The sequence below is a fragment of the Lineus longissimus genome, chromosome 1 (genome assembly GCF_910592395.1).
Source record: "Lineus longissimus chromosome 1, tnLinLong1.2, whole genome shotgun sequence".
Taxonomy (NCBI): domain Eukaryota; kingdom Metazoa; phylum Nemertea; class Pilidiophora; order Heteronemertea; family Lineidae; genus Lineus; species Lineus longissimus.
The window spans coordinates 2729370-2747100 of record NC_088308.1 but is presented as its reverse complement, the minus strand read 5'-3'; the positions used below and the strand labels follow the sequence as shown (position 1 = coordinate 2747100).

General features: G+C 42.6%; 1 protein-coding gene across 2 annotated transcripts; it reads right to left on the bottom strand.

Annotated features, from left to right (window-relative positions):
• Window positions 1-688: 688 nt before the first annotated feature.
• On the bottom strand, window positions 689-16894 carry LOC135484685 (nucleosome-remodeling factor subunit BPTF-like). Of its 2 annotated transcripts, none has more exons than XM_064766328.1 (23): window positions 15421-16894; window positions 14832-15074; window positions 14376-14581; window positions 14076-14210; window positions 13558-13865; window positions 12885-13344; window positions 12294-12575; window positions 11710-12093; window positions 11363-11502; window positions 8848-11107; window positions 8376-8517; window positions 7683-8035; window positions 7288-7485; window positions 6995-7096; window positions 5969-6754; window positions 5612-5730; window positions 5234-5388; window positions 4844-5006; window positions 4279-4529; window positions 3947-4120; window positions 3357-3558; window positions 3095-3179; window positions 689-2914 (listed from the first exon to the last, which is right to left on the bottom strand). In XM_064766328.1, exons 1-23 carry the CDS (start codon window positions 16491-16493, stop codon window positions 2712-2714), a joined length of 8424 nt encoding a protein of 2807 aa, XP_064622398.1. In that variant the 5' UTR covers window positions 16494-16894; the 3' UTR covers window positions 689-2711. The 2 variants fall into 2 exon arrangements, with proteins under 2 accessions (XP_064622398.1, XP_064622390.1); XM_064766320.1 differs by having other exon boundaries at window positions 8376-8520; window positions 15421-16893.
• Window positions 16895-17731: the final 837 nt, after the last annotated feature.

Here is a 17731-nt window from a genome sequence, read left to right as displayed (position 1 = left end):
ACTTCTACACCAGGTCGTTTTTTCCTCCTAGCCACTTTTTAGCCAAGTGGCTGTCACTTTTTAGCCAAGTTGCTGTCACTTTAGCCATATTGAGTTAGTTCAAGCCATTGCCGATCGTTTGTCCATCTTGGGGTCGACCCAGCCCACAGTAACATGTGCGAGAATGGCAGCCCGCCAGTACTTAAACTAGCAAATCAACGAACGATTCGAGGAACCCGTGACCGGAGACTCCATGGCAACGAAGCGAGCGGGAAACTAGCCGATAACGTATGCGTAAGGCGACCAGCAGCGCCACCAAAATCACTAGCGGCAACGGGTAGAACTACAATGCAGACGATAGCAACCACGTGTGATAGCGCGGCCGCCCGCAAATATGATAAAGTTTGACTGACTAACGATCGTTCCTTGGTGCATTCGGTGTTGAAGTGGATCTTTTTGATAGACTTTGATCAATTTTCGCACAACACTAATACTCTCTCGCCAAATAATGGCAATTCAAATTGAATTCGCAAAATGTTTAGCCAGACATTGTTTTACATTCGCCACTCATGTGCAGCATTCCCAAGTGGCGAAAATGCGAACGGCGCGCCAACCCTGCTACTGCCGATTTGCCTACAACCTGATTAATCAATCTGTTGAACAAATATGACAACTTTGATAACACAAAACATAACTTAACACCTGAATCTATATCAAAAGGTAACTTTATTTGATTCAGCTACACATGCGTTTCTAGTCAAATGCCAACTTCAGTTATTTTCAAATTCAAAATTCAGATATACCTCCCATGAAAAAAACGCTGGAAAATGCACGTCTTCTGTGAAAAATGATGAATGTGAATATGAAAGTTGGATTATTTACAAGTGGAAATGGATTTGGTGAAAATGGATATTTCCACAATCGGAATCTGCAACAATTGCACGAATACCAACCATGCCGATTTCACAGATAACTTTTCACTAAGATTGCAGTTACCCGGTCAATTGTACACTGGGTGGTTTTTAGACAATCATCAAACAACAGTTTTGATTCAAACATCAAAGTCACCATAACTGTGACCCATCGTACTGAAAGGTAGCAAGTCACATTTGGGACAAACAGTTTTCCCAGCTCAGGGTGTTTAACATTAGTTTTGATACTAATCCCATCTTAGCATCTATCAAGGTGCCAGAGATATTTTTAAACATCTTCAGAGAAAATAGCTTACTGAAACAAATTCATTAGGAGAAAATCAAGGCTACCAGAAGCAACCCCATTGTCTTATCAAGTTTATGTTCATGAAGAGCCCAAATCATCTAAAGATGCCTGTCAACTTACATGTATGAACGTTTTTACACATTTCCATCAAATTTTGATGATATCATTCTTACAAAGGCAATTCAGTCGATGCATAAAAATATCTACATGTAATTTGTATATACACAGTCTCACAAGTAAGAAAATAGTTTAAATCTCATTATTTGTTTCTATAATGGTTATCTATACAAAATACATTTCACCACATAAGCCTTTCCCATATCTCACACATATTGCCTTCGATTTACACTAACTCAGCCACCTGTATTTTACATTAACAGCACTACAAAAAAATCATGCAATCTAACGGTCAGAACTATAATTTATGGGTATTTCGAGAAGATCACACAGTGTACTTCTTAACAGTCTCAAACGAGATGGCAAGTGAAAATTGCCTCGGGGTGACAATCTTACTACTACATTATTTTTCAAACCCTGATCTTAGGTGACCACTGTGTTACAGGGCCTACATAACCTTGAGTCAGGAAAGGTTTTGTAGGGATCAACTCCAACGAAGACAAATACTCCAATAAGAACTTTTAATCAGACCGCAATTGGCAGATATCGGAACAAAAGGGCCAAATCTACAGCGTAGTATTGTGAATAAAATATGATGACCACATTGAGCTTGGGGTATTTTATTCAAAGTCAACATAATCCAGGTTTATCTCAAAGTACATTCTTATCTAGCCACTCGCTTCCCCTCCTTGGAATTGTATAAATGTGCTTTATTTCTTCACAATTAGCAATCAAAAGCTTGGTGTTGGTCAAATTTAGGTGATGACCATTTTCAGCTACTGTGTATTTAGAGATGATCCCTTTTTAATTCAAACGTTCAAGTTACAACAATGCCTAAACATCAATACTTTAAACATTTTAGCATACAAAACGAGCAAACAATAAATAAATAACTTATCTCGGCTTAAGAGGTACGGGAGAGATGTTCTTGGAGAAAAAGATTTGTACAGACATAAATAAGATGAGATATCTTACATTACAATATCTACTACATTGTACAAGGACCAGCAAACGCAACCAGCTCCGGCAAAAGTGGGCACTTCGGGTCATAGACAGATATTAAGTTCTTGGCATGGGCAAATGGTACACAATGTCAGTCAAAGTCACTGACTGGTACAACAGTACATAGCCATACATGCAGTGAGAGATATGAGTACACGTTCCAAGCTGAGAAGAAACACAAGTCAATAAAGAGATTCCAAGGCCTTGTCTTCAGTTAAGGCAAGAACTTGCCCGTGTTCCACCATGTTCACTTTGTTTTCCTCAAAGGTGAGCAAATTGCTCTCCCAGACATGTTAATTCCTGCTTTACACCTATAAGAGATCCAATGGAATAGCTCAACTGCGTGGGCTCATTTTGGCTCACCTACTATGTCGAAGTCAAGGCCTTGATTCCAATTAGTGACTGTGCATTATTTTCTCTTTCAATGTTTTGAGTTTCTGTACAAAGTGGGTCTCTAGAACTTCAGCACACTGAAAGAATGGGCTGTCGTTAGGATTATAGTAGCGGCAGTTGTCAAATATCCTCGTGACATCTTTCGTGAAGTCTCCCAATGTTGGGTACTCGTGATTTATGACCTTCTTTTCCAAGGTGTTGAGATCTGGAAGAGGAAACGAAGTAACATGAACACCTTATCACAAGGTTTAATAAGGACTTGTTGTTTTGAGATTTTCTTGCTAATGGTATCCTCTTGGGTTGGGGAACCACACAGGTCCATGAAGAAGCTATCTGCTTCAACAGTTGACAAAACTTGCTTTAGACAACCGGGCTCTGAACTTACCCATGGGTTCCTTAATGATCTCGTAATAGTCAGGCACTTCATCTGGGTCGACTGGTTCAACGAATGGCCAGGCCATTTTGTGAGTCTGAAAGAACAAGCCAAATCATTATTTACCGATACAGAGAAAACTAAGGATCTGTTTATAAATTTTTCTTCTGCAAATGTTGCTCTGTGAATGTAGAAACATCACAAGCACTTCATATCCCGCTGTTGGAAGATAGCCAAATATGTCTTTCATACTTGGTTTGGCAATAAAACCTACCTGCATTCCTTTAACGACTCTCCGTAACACTTCAAAATCTTTCTCTATTAGCACCTTCCTATTAGCTGCATGATGCTGGGACTGGCTAGATTTCTGACAATTGGGACATATGTACACATCTAAACTGTCCGCTTCACACTTCGTGATACCCACACACCGGCCATGGAACCAATCTTGGCAACGATCACAACCAATGTAAAACCTGAAGCAGGAATAACCCAGTGAAAATCATATGACCAGCTTGAAAGAAAGTTGGATAGGCACACCAGACTGTTGAGCAGTGCATCCTCCTTCACTTTGAGGACAATGATTGTGAAACAGAATTGTTCATTCGACTGAACTTGAACCTTCCGATCAAGACACATCTCCCTTATTGACAGCATTCATCAGTCCCAAAGAGTTCCTCCGAGAGAGGTTCAGCTATGGGTGTCTTTTGTAAATGAACTCTTTTGGGGATTGATTTTTATGAATATGGTTGAGCTTTAACTACCAATCAATATCGAAAACGTTTGACAGTGCTTTTGCATCTGACTAATTTGCCTGTACTAGTACTCGTCACGTGATGTTTGGCAAAAAGAGGTGCCACTTACTGTGACTCGTCATATGGCGTTCGACACAGGCAATAGAGTTCCTCTGAAGTGTCATCTCTTGCCCTCTTACAGTCGTCGCAGATGTAGGAGTCCATGAACTTGGCTTGTTCTTCTGTAATCTCAACACAGTTCCCATGGAACCAATTTGAACACAAGTCGCAACCAATGTAGAATCTGAAAGAAAGTCAAGGGAGATTAAGACATGTAAATGATCACAAGCTTTGGGAAAGGCCTCCTCGCAATATATCAGTTGGCATTTTAACTTAAAACTCATGACTTACAAGCAAAACTATTTCAGTCTGCATATCGCCAAAAAAGTTTTAACAACTTACTTGGTGTCATCATAGGGCTGCCGACACACACAATAGAGCGTTTCATTCTCTCTAGTTGGTCGCATCGTGCCTGTTGATATGATCTTCTGCTTCTTCTTCTTCGTAGGCTCGACATCTGTAATACTGGAGAAGCTGGGCACCGACGAGGGAATCGTCGCAGCTGTTTTGGTAATACTTGTACTTGGTTCTTCCTTGCGTTTCTTACTTGTGGTCTTTTTCTTGAGTTTTTTGTGCTCTGCTATGACTTCGAACTGCAAAATAACAATAATATCAGGCAAAGTTTGAGAATTACTGTCATCCACCTACATGTACATCTAAATGATGACTTAACTCTAGCTGAGGACAGTTCCTTTCGCAATTTACACTTGGGCAAAGTACTTAGAAAGGCTAACAAGCATGAAACAGCTCTCCCCAAATGGAAAGAAACTTGTAACAGAGTGACATAACCTCCATCTCTGCAACTGGACAAACATACGTAATGGCATCATCACCATTTCAACTTGAGCAAAGACAAGAAATCTCCATGGTGTTCAGATTCTCAACAATCAAATTCATTGGTACTCACTGCAATTTCTTGTTGCATATTTTTCTCCAATATTCCTCTCTTCTTGAGTATGTCCCTCTTGAGTGCCTCCTTGTGTTTATACAACAACGTCTGCAACTTGGCCGAGGCAACCTTCTTCTGCTTCTCTTCACTTGACATGGCCAATTTCTTCGCTTTCTTCTCTCTTGAGAACAGAAATCAAGAAACTAATCAGCACGAGACTACCTGTACATGTATGATACCTTCGACTACTTTTTAAAGAGTATTCCGAGTACATAATCTAGAAAGTATCATTGATATACTTATGGCAATTCCTCCAAAGTGGCAGCAATATTTGAGGTTACAATCAGAGGGCATTATTCTCTCAAGTCATGAGTAACATGAGAAGATGTTTAAAATGTATCTACATACTTGGGCTCTTCATCTTTATCCCGGTTAGCTGCCTTATGTTTCCTGTAGTTCTCCAGCATCTGGGCCTGTTGCTGTTGTTGCTGTTTGAGTAGGAGTTGTTGTTGGTATTGGTTCTGCACGCTGAATTGCTTTTCTTTACCCTTCAGGGCCGCAAGCTGAAAATATGATAAACGGGTGAAGCAATGTGCTTGAAACTTGACCGCACAGTGTAGGAGAACAAATTGCTTCCTGGAAGGGATACTTCTTTTCAACATGAACACATTCAAATTTTGTAAGTTTGTGCATCATTTACTGGCTTGTCTACAAGAAATTTGATGGATGTCTCTCTAGTTCTGTCCTTCACATTTGGGTTTTGATGAAGTAGATGTTAACACAAACCTGTTGCTGCTGTTGAGCAAGAGCCTCACTTCCCTTCGGGACTGTAATTCTCTTCTGCATAGCAAGAAGCTTGGCTTGGATTTCAGGCGTCTGGTTTTGGAGGAGCGCTTGTCTTACAACTGAAAACAGATAAGGTTGATGAATAGATACAGCATCTAACATCTCCAGGCCATCAAGTGACACCATGAGAAAGTGTTAGTACATGTATACAGCTCTTTTCCCCCCCCCCCCAAGGATCTATAATGTTTTAGAAAATGCTTATTCTAGGTCTTCCAAGGCAGACCGCTGAACGAATGTTGGCCAACAGAAACAAGTATCAGATACAGTGAAAGCAATAACAAATTCTTGTTCGCTTACCTTGTTGCACGACTTGAGGAGTAACAGCATATCTCGGTTGGGCAGTGGCAAGAGTTGTGACGCCTAGGTTGGCAGGCAAAGACGTAGGAACGATGGATTTGACTTGTGAACTCTGGGCAGGAGGTGATGTCGCCTGGCTGAGGATTCCCAAGCTGGAGAGGATGGATTGAGTAGGAGAGATGGTCGTGGTCACAGCAGGCATGTTTGGCACTGGAGAACCCATTGGAACAACTGTTGTAGTTGGTCTGACCGGTGACACCAATCCTGCTGGCATCTGTGAAATGACAACAGGTTGGGCAGAGCTTGCTGCTTTGACTTGCTGTGGTTGCAAACCTAGCAACTTTGAGGCAGAGAGCCGAGGATTTGATGGGAGTAAGGAAGATGGCTGTTGTGACGTTAAAGCAGGAGCTGCCTGGGCTGCGGTGATGACTAGTGGACCCTGTTGAGTTGGTAACTGGTTGGCCATGCGTGGAAGAGATGTGACAGTGAGGAGCTTGGGCTGGGCTGCGGACACTGCCGTCACCGTTGTTGTTCTCACTGGTGATGGCGCTACTTGTGATAACTGTCCAGCACTGACCACTTGGATTGTTGGTTTTGGAATAGCTGCTGGGACAACAATTGGCTTTGGTGGTGAAGATATGCTGGAAACAGGGACTGGCTGAGGCTGTGTTGCTGCTGGAGTTGTCTGGGCTGATGACGCCGGAGTTTGAAGTTTTACCATCTGCTGACTGGTTGGCAGGGTGATGAGCTGTAACCGACCATCGGCAAGTCGTATAAGCTGTTGACCTGGAAAGGAGCGATCAACAGCAAATGAAAACATTTTCAAAGCCCAAACACTTGTAGTTATTTTGTCATTTCAACTTTTTTTATTGGTGATGATTTTTGTGATCTCTGTAATGGCATGATGACCAAAGCTTCCTAGCCAATATGTCAACAGATGTCAGACAGAGACTGTTATTACTGGTGCCATAATGAGATCGAGTAGCTGACCCAGGTTGGTTGCACTGATCATTTATCATAGCTTACCTGGTAGAAGTCCTCGGACCTGTAGCTGCCCTGTGGTTGTCTGGATGATCTGTAAGTTTTGTACACCAGGATTGGATGGGCGAACCTGGAGTGGCACTGTCCCTGAAATCAAACATATAACATGTAACACTATATTCAAAGTTAATTTCATTTTCAGTATGAATTACAGGTCATCAAAGAAGTTATTCACAAAGATTAAATACCCTACTCTGTCACCTCAAAGGAACCCTTCTTTACTTCTATAAAACAACTAGGAGCACTAACTAAACATCACATATAGCATTCATTCTTACCTTTAACTGGGAGTTGCAGTCCAGGTGCAATCGTCTTTAGTGAGCCCACGGAAGCGCCAGCAGCAGGTGACGTGACAGATGTGGTGGTAGCCTTGGGTGCTAATGACACAGTGGATGTTGGTGGAATAGTGATGGTGGTACCTGGAAGCTGGATTGTCCTGGTCCTTGGAGCGATCACCACCTTGGATGTGGAAACGCCTGAAAAGTTGAACAACATTGAACAGACTAGCCAAAAGTTCCATTTGCCATTTGACCCACCTAGATTTCTGCAAGCAACTGAGCTACTAGTTCAACTACTGTAGGTTGCTGGTATGAATACATACAATGGGCAGATTTGACCACCTGTCCTGATTCGACCACCCAAAGCAACCGGAGAAGACTACGGACAAACTTACCAGCAGGTGAATTGGTTCCCGCCACAGCAGCTTTCAAGAGGGGATTAGACGCCTGACGGGGCTGCACCGTAATACGTCGGATGATTGGAGTTCCTCCCGGTGTTCCAGGTGGACGTGAGACGGGGATCGTGATTGTCCTAGGGCTAGACACAACAGGTGCTGTGGTCGTCGCCATCTTCATCTGTTCATTCAGGCGCTTTGCTTGTGCGAGAACCCGTTGATTCTTTAACTGTTCTTCAAGCTGTGCTTTCAGGTTGGCCACAGTTGTGACAGCGCTTGGTGCTGACGATAAGGTTATAGTTGCCTTCGGAGCTAGTTGTTTATCAACGTGGGCTTGTCTTTGTTTCTCAACCCTAAAATTGAATGATCATATTGAGACACTTTTCCAAAAACATCCTGAATAAATGAAAAGCAAACAAAATACAATGGATTGTGACGTCAAAATTCTCAGGTATGTCTTTGTGAACTCTGTAACCAATTAAGACTCCCTTAACAAAATTAAACTGCGACTGCAAGAAGAGGGACACCATGGAAATCACTTACTTGGCAGTAAATCACAGTTTTAAAAGGAGTTGAACTGTTACAGCAATTTTGTTGTGGTTACAGTGGAACATTGACAATGTCCCTGCTGATGCACCAGAACTGTTGCTCCCAAAACAGTGGAGCCTCGAGTTTTGGTTTGAACAAACTCACTTTTCTCCAAACTGCTTGATCTCCCAGAGTTCGAGCCGTTCTTCAGGAATCCACTGCTCCGTCACACTGGGCTCTGTTTGCTTAGGAGATTCCGGTCTCTTCCTTTCCCTCAAACCACTACGAATTGGAGTGTATTTCTTCTCTTCTGAAATAAAGCACTTATATAAACACCCAGAAATTTTACCAAAAGACAGACAAGCGAACAACCTGGCTTGGAGAACAATGTCTGTCCACCCAAGACAGGATCCGTGATTGTGGAACACATCCTAGGAAGATGACCATGTCCAACCGCAGGGAAGGAGAAGACGAAAAGACAAACTTTTCCGTTTTTAGGTTTTAAGGCTCCTTAACACCTCAATTTCGTTCTTGAAAACGAAGAGTGACACCAGTAATGAGTATCTCTAATTGGAAACATCAAGAAGTTTTAGTTTTTAATGAAAAACGCAAAGTGATTCAATAGGATAAGACTGACCTTTAGGTGGTTGAGGTAGTCCAATAGGTACGATAATCTTCCTGACAAGGAACTCTGCTCGCAGTCCAAAAGGTCCAACGTCCCTTCGCTTCAAAAGCTCTGTGGTTGTGATCTCACTTTCTGTAGAAATAGTATTGGTCCCGCCAGCAGGAGGTTTGACATTCATGTCGTCCCACCGTAAACACGCCCACAGAATCCTCAACTGTAAAGCAGCTGCCGCATAAGAATGTAAGTTCATAGTCCGATACCGCCAAGCCGTTTTGAACGTCGGTCTTGGACAGGGGTATATCCAATTTACATTGTTCATTTTGCAATTGTAATTGAACCCTGATGCCTCAATGTGGCCTTTCTTACGAGCGAGTCTTTGTGCATCCCACTTTTCCAGAAGAAAAACACTTCTCTTTTTCCCTCTGGTTACAAACTTCTGTAGGAGGGGAATTGATCCTTTCTTGTTCTTCACCCTTCGCGCTACAGGTTTTGTGAACCGGGCAAGCTGTACTGGCTCAAAAGTCTTCCTTTCAGGAGGCTGCTTAGATTGCAGTTCAGCCATCTTATGATCTGGAAGAGTAGCCAAATGCTTCACAGCCTGAGCATACGTCATTTCTGAGAGAAGAGGGAGGGCTGGGTTCGACTTCTTTGCAGTCTCTGCCTTCTTATTCCCAGATCCTGTACCTTTAACCCACTTTCCAGCATCTTTCTCAGCCTTAGCCTTCTCAGAGCTCGTTCCTGGTTTGTTTCCCTCTTTGTTATGAGATTCAGAACTAGTTTCTATCTCACCAGTTTCAGAACAGACTTTCTTTATTTCACAACTTGCGCCATCAGAATCTCCCAATTTTGCTTCATTTGGTTCACCACTCTGGCCCATGTCCCCAGAATCTTTCGGGTTTACAACTTTACTCCCAGCCTTGTCCTCGCAATCCTCTGCCTGGCCACTCTCCTCCAGACCCTTCGGCTTAACAACTTCGGAACTGACCTTCTTCAATAGGGTAACAAGAGAACTCGCAACTTTTTTCTGACCAGGCTCACCAAAAGAAACATTCTCATCATTTTTCACCTTTGCAGGAGTGTCCAAAACATTCACTTCCTCGTATTCAGGCCCCTTCCCACTTCCACTTGGTCCCTTCTCATCTGAATCGCAACTGTTTTTAGCTTCCCCGCCTTTTTTCTTATCAGATTCCTGCCCCTCGTCACCACACACATCCATCATATTATCCGATGGACTATTGCTCCCAGACCTCGTGTCAGATTCCTTATCCGAAGCATCCTGATCAATCTGACCGTTTTTTCCTCTTTCGACCATTTTTATCTGCCTGTCCACTTCATCCATTTCATCCTCACTATCATCAGACAATCTCTTCCAGTCTCCCTTCTTCTTTGGACAACTCGATGAATAACAAGGCCTGTGTTCCGGAGAATTTCTACACGAAGACGAATAACACTGGTAATGTTTCTCTGGCTTCGTTTTACTTTCCTCTGGCTCAGTCACTTTCTCTTTCTCCTCACCCTTCTTTGCTTTTTCAGCGTGGTGCTTTTTAATAATCTCCTTTGCTGCGGCCTGTCGCGTGTGTAAACTCTCTATCACACGTCTCTGTTTAGCTTCCCATTCATCCTGTTTCATACGTCGATCAAGGAGTGAGTCAAGCTTGGAATATGGTTTAGTTATCTTAGGATAATGATCCCTCTTCTGTAAAGACTCCGAGACATTGACTAAATCAACTTTCGGATACAGCCTTGAGATTTGAGACAAACTGAATGCAATTGGTTCTTTCTCAGCTCCCTTGCCCCCAGCTTTTGCCATCTTGGCGTCTTTCTTAGCCTTAGTTTCCATACTTTCTTCCCCATCTTCCTTCACACTCTTCTCGGCCTCTTCCCTTGATTTTGGACCCTTTTCCGTCTCCTCCGTTGCTGCAGTTGCAATGTCATCCTTCTTCTCGCTACCCTTCTTCTCAGCATCAACTTCTCCTTCAGCTTTCTCAATCTCTCCATCCACCTTCTCTTCCTCGGTATCCATTTTTTCCTGCTCTTTTACCAAGCCTTCATTCTCATCTATCTCCATGCTAACAGTCCCTTTGTCAGTCGCCTCTTTATCAGTTTTTTCCAAGGCCTCAAGTTCTCGTGCTTTACGTGCCATCAGCTTCCTTGCAACCGCTCTCAGACCGACACTGTTCTGTGGCGTATATTGACCATCCCTTGTTATACTGACCCAATACCAACCACCATTGCCAGTGATTCGATACTCTTCACCTCTTTGTTTCCACACCTGAAACAAAAACATTAGGTATATTAAATGAGAGGTGTCCTGAGAAAAGGACAGCACTAATGAACAACACCTGGCGGGGTCAAGAAACTAGACCTGCAAAAAAAGCTTAAACATTCCAATTGTTCACTCTTGTCGGCAGCACCTAGTTTATTAATGTAATGTACTTAGGAGGAAACCTCTGCTGTCACATCCGAGTCTGATCTATGGCCTCAGAGGTGAGAGGTGCTGATCTGCGGATTTCAAGTATCTACGAACCTGATGTTTTAATCCTCGAGGATATTTCACCCAAACATAGGTGTAGTCTTCTGTTTGGCCTGGGACACCTCTTGTTTCTCGCTCTCTCTTTTTCATTTCTTCACGATCTAAGGCCGTGATTCTCTGCAGTTTGACGTGACCTAAACAAAGAGCGGAAGTCATTTTATCACAGCAAATTCTCACATGTAGACGACAAAGGTGTACTTTTTGCGAAGCATTTGAAAATCTGATGGTGCAAAGTCAAAGAGAGGGCTCAGAGAGTTAACTGACTTGTTTTACCCTAGTATATTGTCCAAACTACCTTTGTAAAAGAACAGAACAAATGACCATATAACCAGAATTCTCACCTAACTGATCCTGCCAAACTGAAGTGAACAGTACTGGCTTGATGCTGGTCTCAAGGATTGTCATGGCCATACCAAAATCATATGGAGAGCTACAACTGTGCACTGCTTGCAGCCAGTTCTTCTGATGAATGGACCAGTTCGGATGCAGGAAAGCTCCAGGGATGTTACTCTCCAAATGAGTGAGGCTGAGCCTAAGTGTTGCAGTACAGTAAGTCTTGTTGCCATACACTGTGCCATTCCACTTGAAATCGCTGGCAGGGGTCAGGCTGAACTTGTGCGAGAGGTAGCGTCGCTTGTCACGATCTTCATTGTGCTGGTGTTTGTTCAATGCAAGGTTGTTTGTTGAATACTGGTTCACATACTGCTTATAGTTTCCCTCCATGCCTGAAAAAGAAAAGTCGAACATATCCGAGCTGGGCTTTGCAACTCACAAACAGCATCAATCAAGACTTCACATTACAGACAGATCACTGGGTTCAAAACCAGTTCAGAGTCCCAAATTTCCATTTCTGACTGACTATATACTCCAGACAGTTCCCCCGACTGTCTAAAAGCAGTTGTCTTGTAAGTAAAAGATAGCTCACCTAGTTTGAACAGTTCCGTTTTGACCGAGGTTGTTGAGACTGTGGATGATGCTGAAGATGATATCTTGTTTCGAGTGACTCGAGTGATATCACCGTTTTTGTTGATGACTAAAACCGACTCATCCGATGCTGTAGTACTGGTATTAGTGTTGCTACTCTTGACTGATATGATGTTATTTTTGCTTGTCATCTTCACACTAGCAGTGGTCGACACAATCGAGTCTGGAAACTGCTTTGGTACCAGGGATCCAGTCCGATATCTTGTTGTCATCCTTCTGCCATCTGTGGGAATATAAGCATCAAATAAAAGTTCAATCAAAAGATAACAGACTCTTATAATTTAATTGGAGGTTTGTTTCGTTCAGTAGTCTACAAAAAAGTCTTAAAGTCCCAGTTAAATCTTTGTCTTCAGTAAATAGACAGGTTAGTTCACGAACAACCCATGAGATGGAGCCTCATTCTATTATTGCTAATTCTTCGTCCCTGTCATCTCCGAGTGTGTTTTTCTATCATCCGATCTCTGGCATTTACAGGAGCAGAATGTCCAACTTGCATTTTTAACGCAGCAAATGACACACTGCTGGTTTTTACCTTTTGCGACTTCAGAATTCGTTGTAATACTGGAGGATTCAACAACAACATTCGCATCTTTATTACACTCTTCAGCATCAGCATCCATCTTTTCTCCATCTCCCTGCTCATCCACAACGTGCGTCTGCTCGGACCCAGCCTCAGCCTGAACTTCCATCTTCTCACCACCGGCCGCCTCATCAGCTAAAACCTTCTCCTCCTTCACATCGCCTTCATCTTTCTCTCCTTCAATTTTCACACCCTCATCAACATCCATCTTTTCTGGTCCCTCTTCACCAGTTTTGACAGCATCGGTTGCACTTGCTTTTATGACTTTAACTGTAGTAGTGGTAGTGGTTGTTTTGGTTGTTTCCACGACTTCCATGTCATTCTGTACCGTATCAGACCCAGTCTTCAAATGGCTAACCGTGGTACTCTCTCTTGTGCTCTCAGATGCTGTGGTTGTTGTAGTGGTCTCCGCCTGAAAAAGATTTCTTGCTTTTCATTTTGTATTATGAAGTGGTTTTCATTAAGTCTATACGCTGTCCAGATGTTAGGGATACCCTCCCGGCAGGAAGTGAGAGTAATTTTCACTTCACAATCCAGGTCAAAACAATCATCAATCATTTAGACGGAAGTTTTGAGCAATTCATCTTGGTTAAGCAGCCCGTTTTCATTGACTGGTGATACTTACAGTGGTTACAGCAGCCTCTAAGGTTGCACCAGTCACTATTTCAGGCACACCACCCTTCTTCTCCTCAGCAGTGGACTGCACTCCAGCTTCATCTAACTCCATCTCTACAACCTTTTCATCACTACCGACGCTGGAGTTGGCTGCCTCAGGTTTTGTCTGCTCTGCATCCCCATCTGTACCAGGCGACTCAACTTTTGGTACTTCTTCCTTCCTTTCATCAGACTTTTTAACCTTGTCATTGTTTGTTTCATCTTCTTCCAACTTCTCATTCTTCAGGTCTTCTTCTGCTTTTGGGCGGTCTTCTTTACCTGAATACAGAAGTGAAATGAAAATTCAGCTACACAGATCAGCATTACACCGTCAGTACATGTGTCTTCGTGAAAAGCTTGTCAAATTGCCAGGTCATTCCCTTTAAAATTACCCACTCCTGCTCACTGCTGACATGTGCACAAGGACTGACAAACACTTTAATTATAAATTTTTGTGCGATTGCATATTCTACATATTGTATGCAATACCTTCTTCATTCTGAGGTCGAGATTCCTCATCTTTCTTTCCATCCCCCAGTGCTGCCTGTCCCTCAGCTTTCTCTTTCTCGGGGTCCTCTTGGGCCCTTCTCGCAGCTCTCTCTGCTTGAATCTTCTTCACGACACCTACAAGAGAAAGGAATAGGTTACACTTGGACCAACTTGGATAAATACTTTTCATACACTTCAGTTTAATTCTATTGCCGAGTCAGTCAACTAAGAAAATTCCAATTCCAGCTGAATTATTCAAAATTTGTCATTGGACAGCACTTTCTGAAAAAAAATACTCACTGCTTTCAGTATCTAGTATTGATGGTGTAGTACCACGAGCCTCGTTGGTCAACTTTTCTGTCATATCCATCTGTTTCATGATGTCTTCTTTGACATCCTCAATCGCCTTCACCAATATGAACTCCCATTTTTCGCCATCCAGAGTCTCCATCAACTCTTCAAATTGATACTTGGAAGAGTAGTACCAAACTTCATTCTCACCCTCACTGAAAAACATTTTGAAAATTCCTGTTTTATAATGTTAAATACATGTACAGTTCAAATCACCACAGCTTGCAAAGCAAAAATATTTAAATCGAAAGAAGAAACTGCTTTTGGACTGACCACTCAAACTTCTAGTCCTATACATTTTCACATCAGCTGTCTCTTGCCCCCCAACTACCTCAACTACTACCTTTTGGAGTTTTAATTGTATGCTGCATTGGATGGAACAAATATTAACACCAGGTAACTCACACAAAAATTCTTCTTGACAAGAACCAGTATTTCCTGCCATGGCGATCAAACCCAAGAGGTTCTTGCCGACACATCATCCCACTCTTCTCCAGCTCAGACACGCAGTCAGTGACACCCTCCAACTGATGAGCCTTACAAACATTGCACAACCAGTCATCCTCCGGGACCTCCTCTAATGGTGGATCAACACAGGTCAAGTGGTAGACTGCGGGGCAGGTTTCACAACACAGTAGATCACCAAGCCTAAAAGGAATCAAGAAATTTAGTTAAACATAACAGACCTGCCATCTACCAAGAATTACAGCAACTAATTTGAAATGAACTCAAGAAGTCACCAAATTCAAACAGCTGTCATATCCAACAAGATTGGTGTTGCAATACAACACTTCTTCAGATTCTTTCCTGACAACAAAACAACAAGATAAATCCATAATAATGTTACAGTATACAAAGGGCAGCTCAGTAATTGCCCCCACAGACAGGTTCAGTATTATAACTTTTTCCATACTTTTCCAGAGTACTACACAACCTGAAAATACATAACAATGGATATCAATGAAGTAGGATCATTCCATAGTCTTGTACTCACTTGTGGCAGCATCTGCAGTGATCATCATACTGAATGTTGCCTTCATTCATGATTTCTTCTCGAACACTGTTCGTCGAAAGGAAGAGATCAGTCAATGTCTGGATAACTGTTAATTTAGCAGCCGGTGAAGTATACGGGTGATCTGCCCTAGAATCATGGATAGCTTTCAGTGCAATTTCAAACTCCAGACTTTTGTCGCTATCCAAGTACATTCGGACAAGTTCAGGCCAAGTCATTCCATCAAGAAATAAGAAAGATATATTGATGCTGTCCTTCAAATCATGTGGTCCAAACGTTGTATTGTTACCATCTTCTTCTCTGAGCAGTGCTCGCATCAATGATATGTGGATTTCTGACAAGAGGCAGCACTGTTCATCACTGATTAGAGCAGCGCAGAAGTCCTCAAACCTGAACGGTGATAAACGCAGGATTGTCCGGAAATGACGCAATACTTCATAGACTCCCATTGCTGGAAGTAGTTTTTCAGAAGGGAGGATTAGATCTGTTGAACTAGTTGGGAGCACTAGAGGCGGAATTTCTTCTTCATCAACGTCAAACTCTGGTCTTTGTAATGCAAAATATCTCCTCCTGCTGGTGCTGTTCATTGTGCTGTAACTTTCCACGCTAAATTCACTATCTGATCCATTGTCATCAAATGGCAAGTCGCTTTCACGTTCGCCCAGTATGCTAGCAGAGGGCGTCTCAATATCGCTCCCTGCTTCATCACCGCTGTACGGATAATTTCTGTAGAGGACTTCACTTCTTGGATCGTCATCATCATGATCATCATCGTCAAAATGTTCAGCTCTGTTATTTTGCAAAACCCTCTGCATAAAAGAACGACTACGTTGTGCAGCATCTCTTCCCTTCCGCTCTGCCCTGGAAGAGCTCCTAGATGATGGTGTACCAGGAACACTACCCGTTGGTACTTCAAACTGCGAGCTGTCATTACTATTCTCACTTGCTTCATAAAACTTGGGCTTCTTCACCAGAAAAGTGGACGATCTGCTGGTCGGTTCAGATTTTGGCGGACGTCCACGCGACGTACGCGTTCGCCTTGGGCGCATCGACATTTTGAAAGGTTTCTGCAGTTGCTACAAACTATTGTAACATTTCATTGTCTCTAATTCTGAATGAATGAACATAACCTGATGAGAGGGGCATTATTTTTAGGATCCATGTTGAACATTTTGGAAGCCGCCATTTCTCTAACAATGGTCACGTGACCTAGGAAGGTCCTGTTTTATCGCAAAACACCGATACCTTCGCGTATTTTACGCAATTTTGCAAGTCACTGTGTTCTTGTACAGTTCGTCCAAACTTTCGGTGGCAAACGACTTCTTGAAACAACAAAATAAGGCGATAAATCGGATTTCACAAAGCGAACGGCAAAATGGCCTCTAATGTTCCAAACTATGGAATGAAAGCGCTCCTCTGATTGGTGGAACGCTCGGTGGCGCGCTAGGCGATTCCATCATTGCTTCAGGTTTTCTGGCCATTATATGTGATATCTACACAGATGGGATGAAAGATTTCATTCTTTTGTGGATAATCTTTAGTAGGAGACTATGGCACTCGTTTGGGGTTTTAGTTTTTGGGACAGTACCTCCCCCGAATCGCCTGAAAATCCAGCAAATCAAATCACTTGTTTCAAAGAGCGTCGGAATTTTTAGGTCACTAGTTTTTTTCTTTTCTGGTAGACGGCGCTCAACCTGATTTCCAGGCCTGTTTCCTCGAAATTACACGTGCGTTTTGAACTTCTGGTAAACAATGTGTGACACAGCAACAACATCCACATAACAATATGATAATAAGATGCACGAGTACTATTGGCAGCGGACGAAAAATCCTGACAACCATTATTTATTTCAAACAAGTGGGATTTCAAATCGAAGTTACCGGAATCCTCGGAAGATTGTTAATATGGTTACTGATAACTAGTAAGGCATTTGCGGGCTTTAGGGCGTTTCCCCTTTTTTGAATTTCGAGTCAGTCACTTTGCTTGAGTCAGTCACTTTGAGTCAGTCACAAAACATGCGCATAAGCCTAGTTTGCTACATATTGCCTCCTTCAGAGTATCAATTGAAAAAGGGCGTCAGAAGTAACAGTTGTCTGAGTTGAGTGTGACGACCTGGTGACCTCTGCGTATGTATAGGCCTAGGCCTGGCTATGGGGCCTCTATACATTGGAAACATCCCTGTCATTGGGCGGCGTGTGCGACAATCCGTCTTCAGAAGAGGGATACCGACATGTGTTTTTCAATCAGTTTAGGTAAAGTTGATTGTTGAACCACTGGAAAGATTGTTTGAAT